This window comes from Theropithecus gelada, chromosome 5 (assembly GCF_003255815.1).
Source record: "Theropithecus gelada isolate Dixy chromosome 5, Tgel_1.0, whole genome shotgun sequence".
Lineage (NCBI taxonomy): Eukaryota > Metazoa > Chordata > Mammalia > Primates > Cercopithecidae > Theropithecus > Theropithecus gelada.
The window spans coordinates 4,847,992-4,862,133 of NC_037672.1; the positions used below are offsets into that span (position 1 = coordinate 4,847,992).

Consider the following 14,142-nt stretch of genomic DNA (forward strand, 5'->3'; position numbering starts at 1 on the left):
TGACTTGGGAGTCACCCTCTCCCTCTGGGGAGACCTGGGTTGGCCTCCCCACTCTGCTAAACCCTGGCACCTGTGTGTGAGCTTCTGCTCTCAGCCATAAAGTGCCACCCCATGGGGCCTGCCTCGGCAGGTGGGCAGGGCCGGGTGCCTGGGTCAGGTGTGTCCATACAGAGCTTCCTCTATGCCGATGGCCAGGAGCAGCCTGAGGGTTCTCCCTCGATTCCATCATTTCACCCATAGCCTTCAGCTTCCCACCTCCCATGGCACGGGGCGGCACAGGGCCTGTGGCAGCCTCCCAGAGGCCGTCGAGTTATTGCTGTGTAATAACCATGGTTCCTGTGAACAGAGTGCCTCCCCGCTCTGCCGTGGGAACAGTATTCTCTTTCCCACTGCTTGCTCACCTCACAAGGGCTGTGCTCTTTCTGGGCCCCTCCTACCTCCATGTCCCTCACTGAACATACGTGCAGGTGGTGGTGGATGGGGTGCCAGCCTGGGGAGACGGGTCAGCCTACTGTCTAGGTCCCCAGGGCCCCTGCGGCAGAGCCGGCTCCAACCCAAAGGCTCCTGATCGCCCTCTCTCTGCTGCGCACCTTTTCTCTCTTGTCCAGGGAAAACCAAGGCGATGGGCCCTCAGGATGTTGCTGCCCATGCCCTGAGCCCGGGTCTTCCTTTGGGGAAAATACGTCTTCGTGGAGAACAGTGGGACATGGGGGTGGCCAGGTGGAGACAAGCTCTGGGCTCATTGGCACGAAATCAGTTTCCCCAGGGGCTTCTTTCTCTGGGAAGAATTAACCACGTTTCTCCAAAGAGAAGGTTCTGGAGCCCTGTCTTGTGTCTCTTGGGTAGAGTTCTTTTCCTGTCTGGAGGATCAGGGCTCTGTGTGGGTGTTTGCGCCCGTGTTGCCTGCCAGTCACGGAACTGCTCTCTCCCTCTCTGCCTGGCGCCAGCACTAACGGCCACTTTGTGTGTTGTGTCCACAGTCCCCTCAGTTGCTCTCGCCAACGCCGACCGAGGTAACCACCACCCTCTCGCCTGCCCCCGCTTGCCGTGGTGCTGCCGCCCAGGTTATAAACATAACCGCCCAGCTGACCCCCGGGAAGGGCCTCCTTGGTGGCTCTTCACCACAGGGCCCCGGGCCACGGCCCTTGTGATGTGGGGCATCCTCCTGGCTGCTGGTTATTTTTATGATCACACCGCACCTGCATGCCTCCCCCGTGTGTCTGCCAGCCCTGCCGATGTGGCCGCCTGGGACGCGGGTCTCCCCTAAGCAGATCGTGGTCTGGGCTGTGGCTTCCTTTAGGGGAAAATTCAGGAGCCTGGCTGAGCCTGGCTGAGCCTGGGAGCGCTTTCTGCCTCCTGCCTCTCCACGTGGGATGTATGGGAAGCACCCAGTCCTCGTGGAGAAACACTGGACATGTCTCTCTACAAAAGAGCTTTTACTGTTAGTGCTCTAGTTTTTTTTTTTTTTTTTTTTTCCTGTTTCTCAAAATTCATCAGTGACATAGACAGCTGCCAATCAGACTGCAGTCTGTGTGGCCGCACAGGTGGCCGCAGCAGAAACGTGTCATGGTAGCCAGGAACAGAGAGCCCAGGCAGCGGCCGTGCCCTGAGCTCTTCCCCTGTGCTTGGTGCCGTTGTAAACATTTTATAGGCTGGGCGTGGTGGCTCACAGCTGTAATCCCAGCACTTTGGGAAGCCAAGGTGAGCAGATCACCTGAGGTCAGGAGTTCGAGACCAGCCTGGCCAAAACATAGTGAAACCCCGCCTCCACTAAAAATACAAAAATTACCCAGGCGTGGTGACACGTGCCTGTAATCCCAGCTACTTAGGAGGCTGAGCCAGGAGAATTGCTTAAACCCAGGAGACAGAGGTTGCAGTGAGATGAGATCACACCACTGCATTCCAGCCTGGGTGATAGAGAAGACTCTGTCTCAAAAAAAAAAAAATTATATTTATTCATCCCCCACCACGACCCCCAGAGGCAAGTTCTGTGATTTTCCCCAGTTTACCACAGAGAAACTGAGGCACAGGGAAGTCACATAACCTTTCCAGGGTCACGCACTCTGAGGTGCGGGAGGATTTCAGCCCAGCGGGTGACTCAGAGCCTGTGCTCACCCACTGGGCTCTCCAGCCTCCTGCTCCAGACAGCCTGCCCCGCGGGAGCTGTGACGGCCGTGGTACCTGGGTGCTATATCCCTAGGGCAGTGATTCCTACAGTGACTTTTGATGTCCCAGGCCTGGGGCCGGGCATCGTTTCATCTCCTCATTTACCTGCACAGGGAACCCCTGAGGGAGGGATGTCAGCTCCCCTTCCAGATGAGGTGAAGGGTCTGCCTGACCCAGAGCACACTCCTGGGAAGAGCCTGGTCTCCCTGCAGAGGTCCCTGTCTCGGGCTGTACCCCAGAGTGGGGCACAAAAGCACGCACACTTGCTCAGTGGGAGGCTGCACAGCCATGCACAGCCTGCAAGCTTCTGGTCCAGAGGTGGTCACTATGGTCACAGGACCTCGGCCACCCTCATCGGGACTTGCCTGCTTCCTGCCTTCCCCGTCCACAGCCAGGATTCCCAGTCCAGCCCTTAGGAGTGGTCTGAGGCTGAGTTCCTCCCCAGCTCCTGACAGCTTTGGAGAACCGGAATCTTCTGCAGAGCCCCCTGCCTGGCTTCTCTGCTTGACTCCTTAGCCTGTCCCCATAGACACTGCGCTGGGGGACGGTAGAGGAACAGGGCAAGTGTGGGCCTTGGTGGTGCTGTTCTGCTGGAAGAACACGGCCAGCAGCAGCTGGGCATCAAACCCTTGGATCCAGGGATGTGACGGCCAAACACACAATGGGCCACTTGCGCCTAGCTGCTGAACCTGAATGGAGCTGGCAAGCCCTGAGTCCAGGCTGAACAAGGAGCCAGGACACCTGTAAGGTGGACAGGGCTGTGCAGAGAACACCCGGGGTAGAGAGACAGGGCACTAGCCGGCCCGAGAGAGTATGCCCCTGGCTGGGGTTAGACAGTCGCCAAAGGGTGCAGGGCGAAGCCCAGGTAGGAACCTAGCATGAGGGCTGGCCTGAGCACATGGAGGTGGCGCACTAGGCAGGTGTTAGGGACAGCACACCTTGGGGTGGGAGACATGCTCCGACAGGCCAGGGGAGCCATGGGCCCGGACCAGGAATTCCTTTGCTCATCACAGTGCTGGCCTTGAGGGCAAAACAGCAGCATCCACCCTGCAGCAGGACACTGGGCTGGGCCATGCAATGACCCAGGCCAGCATGCCAAGCTGTGGTGGGCCGGGCAGCCTGCTCTCCCCCGTGCCATGGTGCCACGCCATGCCACCTGCCTCCCGCTCTGCCTGCTGCAAACAGCTGCTCCTGCTTGGATGAAGTCTGCCATGTCATTGCTTGTGGGTTTGACTCAACTGGGCTTCCCGGCCTGGGGTGGAGTACCTTTCTACCTCCAAATGTGCCTCCAGGGCCGTTAGAGACCCCAGTTCACACGTGAGAAGCCCCCCTCAGGACTGGGGGAGTCTCTGTGGTTCTCACACTGTGTTCTAAGAGCTGGGCGCTGGCAAGGGTCAGGCAGGAGGAGACCTGGAGGATGAAGCTGGAGCCCCGACCTGCAGCAGGGGAAGATGGGGGATCCTCGCCAGTGGGTCCCTGTACCACACCCTGTGGCAAGGATCCAGCAGGCACAGCGGGGACTGTGTCTGCACCACACCAGCCCCACTTGGCTCTTCAGACCTGCCCTGACAGGTGCAGGAGATTCCCACATGGGGCCATGTTGAGTCATCCGCTGGGTCAGGAGGGCAAACACCAAATGGTGTGGGGAGATGGGTGGAAAGGGGTGGGCAGTGCTCCCAGCCTGGATGTTCACAAGCTACATCTTCCCTCCCAGGGGGATCAGGATGACCGGTCCTACAAGCAGTGCCGGACCTCCAGCCCAAGCTCCACTGGGTCGGTCAGCCTCGGGCGCTACACCCCGACTTCACGGTCACCACAGCACTACAGCCGTCCAGGTACTTGGCCCCCTGGTTCCTCTGAGCCCCCAGGATGCTGTCTTTCTCATTGTTGTTGTTGTTGTTGTTGTTGTTGTTGTTCTTTTATAAGTGGCCTTTTTCTTATGCAACTGGAGACATGATGGAAATGGGTGGGATTGTCAGCAGGTGGGTGGCTAGAACCTGTTCATTTAGTGGCATAAAGAAAAGGACCTCCTTGTACCTTGGGGTGAGGTGAGCTGCAGAGGCTGCCCTGCGGGTTTGGTGGAGCCCTCTGTGGAGCACACGTCCTGGGGAGCACACACTGAGCACTTCGATTCCAGCTAATGATTTGGTGGCAAGAGATGTCAGGACGATAAGACAGCACATGTGTTAGGAGAGCAGACGTCGGCCGGCTGCAAACTCATGTGGGTCTCAGAAGACTCAAGCTGGGAAAACAAAGTCAGTAGTGGAAAAATTAAGCCCATTAACATTTCACCTGTGGGTAGGTTGGTCACCCAGTGACAGCTGTCCTCGTGGGAGAATGGGTGAGAGGCCCCCGCCAGTCAGGAGGGAGCCCCGAGGCAGGTCCTCTCCACATGTATCACCTCATCCCCTGCCTGGCGCCCAGCTGTGTTATCAATCCCTGTAGCTGTGAAACTCCTCAACCCCCTGAGCGTGTCAAAGCCACGACAGGGACGCTCCACACAGACACTGCCTTTTGAGGGATTTTTCCAAGCTGCTTCCTTCCTGGCCAGCTGCTGCATGGCTCCATTTATACATCCATGGACTATGGCTCTTATTTTTACAGCCTTTGTGGAAAAATCAAAACTCATTCATTTGCAAAGTTATTTCCATTGACTCCTTGCAATACGCCTGGTACATTCTGCTCAATAAATGTTGAGAAAGTGGGTAAAGGAGTGCGTGCATGAGTGAGTGAGTGGTAAATGAGTGAATGAGTGCATGAATGAGTGAATTAGTGAGTGAATGAATAAGTGAGCAAGTGAGTGAATGAATGAGTGAACAAGTGAATGAGTCAGTGAGTGAATGAGTGATTGAATGAGTGAGCAAATAAGGGAATGAGTGAGTGAGTGAATGAGTGATTGAATGAGTGAGTGAGCAAGTGAATGAATGAGTGAATTGATGAGTGAATGAATGAATGAGTGAATGAGTCAGTGAGTAAATAAGTGATTGAATGAGTGAGTGAGCAAATAAGGGAATGAGTGAGTGAGTGAATGAGTGATTGAATGAGTAAGTGAGCAAGCAAGGGAGTGAGTGAATGACTGAGTGAATGAATGAGTGAAGAAATGAGTGAGTGAGCGAGCAGGTGAGTTAAAGGCAGTCAACTTTATTGAGCTCCTCGTCCTAAGGGCCCTTTGCTGGCTCAGCTGCCATAGCACAAGGACAGCCTGGGCTTGTTGACTGCACTTGGCCCGGGCTAACCCGAGAGCCAAGCTTGCATCTTGCCGGGCAAGTCCGGTGAGGATATCTGGTGGCAGACCACTCCCTGAACTGCTCTCCAGCTGAGTCCTTGATCCCCAGGAGACCCCCAGTGCTAAGCGACAGGCCTGGCTGGGGACCCAACACCCCCGGGGAACCCCGGCCCAAGGCTCCTATGCAGCAGCCTGGGCCTCTGCCTGGTCCTCTGAGGTCCGGTTTCCTCACTCCGTACCTGGAGGAGAGTGGTCTAAAACGTGTTTGGTGACCCCCTTCAGGTGCAAAAAGGTGTGCATTCCTCGAGAGAGGAAGCAACAGTGTTCCTAGCAGGGTGGGGATGAGGAATATGTGTGGCTTTGCACCAGCCAGCCCAGGTTGACTCTGACTTGCTCTCTGTTACCCCGTAGCTGGTACTGTGAGTGTGGGTACCAGTAGCTGCCTCTCCCTGTCCCAACACCCAAGCCCTACATCCGTGTTCAGACATCATTACATCCCCTACTTCCGAGGTAAGGCGCGCAGTGCTGTGGGCTGTGGGTGCTCACGGGTGTCCACGCCTGGCGTCTATGTGCTCGCTGTCCATGTCTGCCGCATGGCTTCACCGGAGCCCCTGTTTCATGCCCTGTGCCCCTCACTGTGTGTGTCTTGTGCGTCTGGCTCTGTGTGTCCGTGTGCAAATGTACCTGGAAGGAAAACTTAGGTACCTTGTTACATAAAGGAACAGAAGAGAGAGGGGGCTTGGAAAGCTACAGGAAGAGGGGACCAGGGTTCCCGCACACCCACCCACAGGCTTTGTCTTCAGAACCCTCACCCAAGTCACCACCTCTGATTTCATGCATCAGCCGGGGGCACAGGTGCTCTCAGGGTTTGTGTTCAGGAGTGGAAGCTGCGCTGTGCAGAGGGCCCTGACTCTTCCATAGCCCCAGGCTCCTGGGGCCCAGGGCAGGGTTCACACCCAGTGTGGCTCCAACTCTCGGCTCTTCCAGGAGTGGATGAGCCACCCACATCCCTGCACGGGCACCCACATCCCTGCACGGGCACCCACATGCAGGGCCCGCAGGGAAACGGCCACGCTCATGTTTTCCTGTATGCTGTGGACTAAAAAATGCATCCCCCACACTCGTAGGGTGGAGCCCTAATCCCTGACGTGACTATATCTGTAGAGGGGCCCTTTAAAGACGTGATCAGTTCAATGAGGTCCTCGGGGTGGCCCAGATCCCACAGAACTGATGTCTTTATGAGAAGAGAAGAGACGCCAGAGCTCGCTCCCTCTCCGCACACGCTCAGGTGAAAGACCACTGCCAACACGCACACTCAGATAAAAGGCCACTCCAGACACGCACACTCAGGTAAAAGGCCACTCCAGACACGCACACTCAGGTAAAAGGCCACTCCAGACACGCACACTGAAATAAAAGGCCGCTGCCGACACAGTGCTGTCCGCAAGCCAGGAAAAACAGTCTCAGGAGAAGCCACGCCCTGCCAGACCTGGCTCAGAGATATCCAGCGTGCAGCGCTGTGAGGGGAAATATGCCTGTTGTTTAAGCCACGCAGGCTGTGGTATTTTGTTACACAGCCCCAGCTGGCCAGCGCACCACAGAAAGACTCAGAGCATTAGAGGAGGCAGCGACGATGTTCTCACCAGTTCCCCAAGCAATGCAATAATTCCCCATCCTGAGCAGCTGCTGAGGGGGCATGTCTCTGGAAAAAACCTCCCAGGCCACGAGGAGTGAGAAGGTGGGGCAGGCAGCTGGACCCTCCATCATTGGATGGTCACCAAACGGGGTTCATTCGGACCTGCACACCTCTCTGTGTACCTCATCATCATTGCTCTGGGCAGGCCCCATGGCCTACTGAGAAGAGCGTTCCTGGTCATTGATGGACATGGCTGTCCTCATTTTTCTGGGGACCTGTCCCTACAGCTTTGGGATGATCTGACTCCTTTGAGAAGAAGCAAAGTCCTCAGCCGGGTTCAATGGCTCATACCTGTAATCCCACTGTTTTGAGAGGCCAAAGCAGGAGAATCACTTGAGGCCAGGAGTTTAAGACCAGCCTGGGAAACCTAGTGAGACTCCTTGTCTGGGGAAAAAAAAAAAAAAAAAAAAAAAAGCCAGGCATGGTGATGCATGCCTGTAATCCCAACTCCTTGGGAGACTGAGATGGGAGGATTGCTTCAGCCCAGGAGTGTGAAGCCGCAGTGAGCTATGATTGTGCCACTCCATGCCAGCCTGGGCAACAGAGCAAGACCCTGTCTCAGACAATAACAAACAAACAAAAGAAGCAAAGCCAGAAAGGGCACCTCCCCAGAGCAGAAGCATGGCCAGCAGGGCCTTTGTTGTGTGTGGTCCACGGCAGTCGTGTGGCAGAGGGGACTCCCAAAACCCAGAGTGAATCCAACCATTTGGGTGAGTCACAGCAGGTCACCCCAGGAGATACTGCTGCTCCTGTTGCTCTGTGCCAGGAGGCCCTGGACACCTGGCTCTCCTCCTACCTTCAGCCCTCCTTCTGGTGTGGCTGTCCCAACTGTGGGTCCCTGAGAGGGGCATGGCCAGAGCCGAGGGCAGGCTCACCCCACTTCCCAGGCAGCCCGCGTGAGCAGCCTCTGTGGGGCCTAGAGCCAGAGCCGGCCCTGGTGACCCTCCCCCCCGGCCCCGTCCTGAGTGTCCGCCGTCTAATTCTTTTTTTTTTTTTTTTTTGAGACGGAGTCTCACTCTGTCGCCCAGGCTGGAGTGCAGTGGCCGGATCTCAGCTCACTGCAAGCTCCGCCTCCCGGGTTCCCGCCATTCTCCTGCCTCAGCCTCCCGAGTAGCTGGGACTACAGGCGCCTGCCACCTCGCCCGGCTAGTTTTTTGTATTTTTTAGTAGAGACGGAGTTTCACCGGGTTAGCCAGGATGGTCTCGATCTCCTGACCTCATGATCCGCCCGTCTCGGCCTCCCAAAGTGCTGGGATTACAGGCTTGAGCCACCGCGCCCGGCCACCGTCTAATTCTTATAGTTCAGGGTGAGGAAGGCCCAGGACAGGCCCCCTGGGGAGCAGCCCCCTCCTCAGCTCCCCAGACAGCTAAGGAGAGAAGCCAAGGACTGGCAGCCCCTCCCCTTCCTTCCACGCCTTGTAGCAGAAGAGTTTGGAGGCTGCCCACCTACCCACCCCGCCACCACAATGCGGCTCCAAAGCCGTCTATGCCACAGCCCCTCCAAGGGCATCTCCTGGGGCAAGAGGCACCATCCCTTTGAGACCTCCCCTGGTTGGGGACAGGTTTTTGCCTCTTTGATGCCCATCTCTGCCCTGGTTCCCCCGGCCACATTGCCTGCCAGTGCCCTTCATTCAGAAATCACACGAGGCCAGGCGCGGTGGCTCACACCTGTAATCCCAGCACTTTGGAAGGCCAAGGTGGGTGGATCACCTGAGGTCAGGAGTTCGAGACCAGCCTGGCGAACATGGTGAAACCACATCTCTACTAGAAAATTAAAAAAAAAAAAAAATAGCCAGGCATGGTGGCACACCTGTAGTCCCAGCTATTAGGGAGTCTGAGGCGGGAGGATTGCTTGAACCCAGGAGGCGGAGGTTGCAGTGAGCTGAGACTGAGCCACTGCACTCCAGCCTGGGCAACAGAGTGAGAGTACATCTCACAAAAAAAAAAAGAAAAAAGAAAAATCACACAAAGCCGCCTGACCTCCCTTCTGGTGTCTGGTGTGGGGGAGCCTGGCACCCCCATCCTCTGCCCCTACTCAACTCCCCTGGCTGTCCGTGACCTTGGGAACACCCACCCTCTTTCCAGAACATACTCCCGAGGGAACTGAGGCTCAGAAAAAAACCACTGGCCAAAACCCAAAGTGGCCCTCAAAGCTCCTTCCAGCAGAGCCCAAGGTCAGGCTTCTACCCGGGGCTCTGTTCACAAGTGTGTTCACCCTCAGGTCCTGGGTCGACCTCGGAGGCCACACGAAGGCGCCTGTCCTCCTCTGCAGCCATGGGCTCCAGTGGGGTCAGCTGGACACCACGCAGCGTCGCCTGCCCTCTGGGAAAGCCCTTCCTGTTTGCTCCACGGGCTCCTCTGGCATCTCTGGCCCCTCTCAGTGGACACTTCCCTTGGGACAGCACTGTAGGGGGGCGGCTCCCCGAGGCAAGGCCTGGCCCCACCCCCACCGAATGCTGGCAGGGCCCCACCCCCGGCACACCTTCCCACCAAGACCCAGCTTCCGGAGAGGTGCTGGCAACAGCTGTGGGCACTTTTGTGTGAATTTCAGTCCCTGGTGGGTCCCCTGCGGAGGAGCTGGCAGCAGGGACAGGCAGGTGCAGGTTGGGAGGGGAGTTGGTGCTGCTGAGGCTGCTGGCCAGGCAGCCTCCATGTGCTGAGCGGTGGGCCCACTCTGAACCCCTGGCCTGAGAAGGAAGGAGGGAGGGGCCCTGGGATGGAGCCTCAGGTCTGGCCCGCACCCTCCACTGCCCGGACCCCGGCAGTGCCTCTTCATCGTGCTGAGCGGCCATTCCCTCAGCTGCAAAAGGGCCTCATCCCTGAAGCATCGTCCTCAGGGTGATTGTGGTTGAGGACCCAGGATGTGGCTGTGCGTTGCAGCATGGGCGTCATCCTACCCGGCCTGCCCGTGGCCGCCAGCTGGCCTCTCTGCGGCGTCACCTGGAGGAGGCTCCACAGGAACCAGCTGAGCCAGCACCAGGGACACGCTGGGCCACTGGGAGCACCAAGATGAAGGATGTGGCATTGGATTGTAAACTGCAGTATAATAGCAAGAGCAGTCAGTCCACACGGATCTACATAAATGTTGAGTAAACAAATAAATGGAGAGAAAGCGAGATCTCCCACACAGAGGAATTCCAAATAACGTGAGCAGATGCCTTGTCCTCCAGGAGGGGTTGTAACTCCCACTCCTGACGTGTGGACAAGCGTGGGCTGCACAGAGTGGCTCCTTCCTGAGAGCGCCATGTGGGAGGGGAGAGAAGGAGCAAGTCCACCCTAGAGAATCCTGACGAGCATGACCCGGTCAGCAAGGCCGCCGCGGTCAGTGATCCCCTCTGCTGACGGCGGGTGCCCTTGAGAGGACGTGGTGAGGACACTTCACCTCGTGGGCTTCCTTCCCAACCCCGTAAGCCCAGTATCTCCATGAGAAAACATCAGGCAAAATCCCTCAGCAGCCCTCCTCAAAACTGCCAGAGTCCTCAAACACAAGGAACGTCTGCAAAAGGTCGCAACCGGGAAGAGCCTCGGGAGACGTGCCAGCAAAACATCATGTTTCCTGGGTGGGATCCTGGAGCAGAAGAACATCTGGTGACACCCAGGGAAACCCGAATCCTATGTGGCATGCAGGTGGCACCAATCTCTGGGCATGCCCTAGTGCTGGGAGAGGGGACGGCAGGGATGCCGGCTGGGGAGGGGACGGGAGACCCCTGGACTACCTGAAGCTGTTCCAAATGAAACATTTACTGAAATTTAAAAAAAGATGGAAGAGGAGAGGAGGAGGAGGAAGAGGAAAAAGTAGAGAAGGAAGAGGAGGAGGAGGAGTATGAGGAGGAAAAAATGGAGGAGGAAGAGGAGGAGGAGAAAGGAAAAAGTGGAGGAGGAAGAGGAGGAGAAGGAAGACTTTTCAAAAGGGCTGAGGCTGCTCCTCTGCTAACAGGGACCATCCCAGGTTAAAGGATGCTGACACACCCCCCTCTGGAGCATATCAGAAGCCCCCTAGGATGTGAGCCTGGCAGCACAGTGCTCCAGGTGGAAGCTGGCAATGCATTTTGTTCCAACGAAGCCTCACAGGGAGCAGGCAGGCATGAGTGCAGAGGAGGGAGAGGTCCTCGTAGACCGAGTCCTTCCAGAAGGCTGAGCAGAGGAGGCAGAGCCTGAACCTGGACCCAGGAAGGGTCTGGGCAGGTGGGAAGCCCTGGAGAGGACACTCATCGAGGGGTGGGGTGCTGGGAGGGAGGGACCAAGGCAGCAGGACTTGGGCTGGTGTTAGAGGGCCCCGGGGGGCAGAAGTGAGGTGGGCCACCATGGCTGTGTCCCCAGCTTCCCTGCAGCCTCAGGCCCCTCCAAACATCTGATGAAAGCTGATGAGTCTCCAGACCCTCCTCAAATAGACATGCACATGTGTCCACAGACTCTGGTTTGAAACTTCAGGGGATGCTGCCCTGTGGCGGGGAACTGGGGAGGGACAGGTACCCTGTGATGTGTTAGATCCTTAGCCCACTGAGTGGGGGCCGAGACAGATCAGGAGCCATGATTCCAGATGGGAAGAAACAAGCCCTTCCAGGCCTCCCAGGTCCACGGACTGTGCCAAGAGCACATGCAGCTTGGAGACGGTGCCGGAAGCGAACCATCTTCCTCTGTTCAGAGTTCGTATGGGTGCAGTTTTTAAAACCCGCCCTGTTTTGCTGCTGCTGGGGATGGGTCTAGCACAGCCGTAGTCGGTAGGAGGGTCCCGCGGTGTCCTTTCCTGGCACGTTGAGTCCGGTCTCCCTGCTGTGAGGACCCTGCTGCCACTGGGAGGTGCAGGAGTCCACCGTGGAGAAACCTGACGAGCATGACCCGACCAGCAAGGGTGCCACGGCCAGCAAGGGCACCTGTAGAGCCGACTGAAGCTCTAGAAGTTTCCATGCTGTTCTGGAGGGAGGTCGCTAAGGGAAGAGCAGTTATCTGATGCTCCATCAGCATTGACAGGCAAAATCAGCACCCATGCCCAGGCGTGAGAAAATGCTCAAAGTTAGAGTCTACAGTCCCTTCTATGGCATCAGCCTAGCTGGAGCCACCCTGCTCCTCGGTGACCTCCCGCTGCACACAGCCCACCACCAGGCAAGAGCCCCCTGTGGGTCGGCGTCTGTCGAGCCCTCCTCATGAGTCCACTGCGGGGTTCCTGGCCAGTCCACCTCCAGGCCCAGTACACCACTCACCCACTGCAGAAGTTCCGTTTCTGTTCCATTTCTGTGTCACCGCAGGGTCCTGCTGCTCTGAAAGGCTGTGCAGCTTGAGGGAACGTTCTCAGGTCAAGAGCGCCTTTCTTCTTGCAGCCGGTTGCCTAGTGCTGAGGGGGTTTCCTGGGGCTGGCGGGCAGGAGGAACGGGGCCTTGGAGTGTGTTCTGTAGCGAGCATACACCTTCTCATCACAAGCGTTCAATACCCTGCATCTGTCTGTCAAGTCATTCCCCAAACAGGTGTGGGGGGAGGGGCGTTACCCAGGTCACCTCAGCCCTCTGGATGCATGACTTGATAATCCAACCTTGTTCACAAAACAGAATTATAGTTCCAGGTGATCTCAGCAATTGAAGCAAGGTCAGAGGATGCTTTCCATTTAATCTGCCCAAAACGAGTTGTATTTAAGAATGTGGCCAGGGCACGGTGGCTCACGCTTGTAATCCCAGCACCTTGGGAGGTAGAGGTGGGCAGATTGCTTGAGCCCAGGAGTTCAAGACCAGCCTGGGCAACATGGCAAAACCCCATCTTTACAAAATTTAAACAATTAGCCAGGCGCGGTGGGTGGCGCACACCTGTGGTCCCAGTGACTTGGGAGGCCAAGGTGGGAGGATAGCTTGAGCCCAGGAGGTGGAACCTGCACCCTGCAGAGCCATGATCATGCCACTGCACTCCAGCCTGGGTGACACAGCGAGACCCTGTCCCAAAAAAAAAAAAAAAAAAAAATGTGGTAATGGATGGATACTATTCTTTTTTTCTGCAGCTGGAAAAATTTTACTCAATGGCTTTTAAGGATAATTTTGATCATTTTAGTGCTTTAATCCTATTCTGAATGGCTAATTTGTAGATTCTCAAGGAAAACAGCATGTTTATATACAAGGATAATTAGGAAGAGGGGCCTTTGTTTTGGCGAATTTGCAGTTGGCTGGATTCAAACACCAGCCAGGACGCAGGGGTGCAGATGGAGTGAGCCCCCTAAGGTGTTCTGAGTTCACCGCCCAGCCGTGTGCCCGCAGCAGTGTCGCTCCTCTGCCTTGGAACCCTGGAGAGAGTTCAACTCAGGGTTGGATTAGCAAGTCCTTGGACACAGTCTGGGAATGTGGATGAGGCCCACACTCCCTCCCCTGGGCAGGGGGTCTGGGCTGCTCCACCGGACAGGAGAGATGGGGCTCGCTGCGAATAAGCTTTTCATGCTTGAAATATTCTACTTTGCTTTCCCGTTTCCCCTTCTATCTGCTGCCTTTGCCCTTCCGTCTGGAGGCAGTGAAAGTGGCCGGAGCACCCCCAGCCTCTCCGTGCTCTCTGACAGCAAGCCGCCCCCCTCCACCTACCAGCAGGCGCCTCGCCACTTCCACGTCCCAGGTAGGCTCCGGGACACACCGGCTGGGCTCCTCACACCCAGCGTCTGGCCACACCCAAACTGTCAGCTTGCCTTACTCAGCAGGTGCCAGACAACACTCCAGGCTCCTCCACTGCTCCCCAGACACTGAGATTCTTTAAAACCATCAGACGGGTTTTCACAACCCCAAACCAATGTGCGTTTGAGTTTCTTCCAAAGTCCCACAAACGGCAGGGAGACGCACTTGTCCTGCTGGGAATGGGGTGAAGGAAAAGGGCTGTCTGAGCTGGCTGCACTTCCCGGGGGGCCACAAGGTTCCTGGCTGCTGCCCCATCCCCTGCAGATGGGGGTGGCATCTGGAATCAGGGAGGCTTGATCTGGGACCTGGGTGTCTGTCGCTTGCTGGGTGCCAGTTCCTGCCTGGTGATTCTAAATCTGGGTGAGTGCTTGTTGCTTACAAAAAGCTGTAGAACAGAAACCATCACAACTTGCTGC

General features: G+C 56.8%; 1 protein-coding gene across 8 annotated transcripts in view; it reads left to right on the forward strand.

Moving 5' to 3' along the window:
• The window catches only part of ABLIM2 (actin binding LIM protein family member 2), a 193,437-nt gene that overhangs the window by 124,924 nt on the left and 54,371 nt on the right, over positions 1 to 14,142 (forward strand). For 3 of the 8 annotated variants that reach the window (XM_025386403.1, XM_025386405.1, XM_025386406.1), the window contains 2 exons: positions 981 to 1,013; positions 3,881 to 4,001. In XM_025386403.1, the coding sequence (XP_025242188.1) occupies positions 981 to 1,013; positions 3,881 to 4,001 (154 nt within the window). Of the gene's footprint in view, positions 1 to 980; positions 1,014 to 3,880; positions 4,002 to 5,803; positions 5,903 to 13,568; positions 13,671 to 14,142 lie in introns of all 8 variants that reach the window. The other 5 variants (XM_025386399.1, XM_025386400.1, XM_025386404.1 and 2 more) reach the window with 3 other exon arrangements.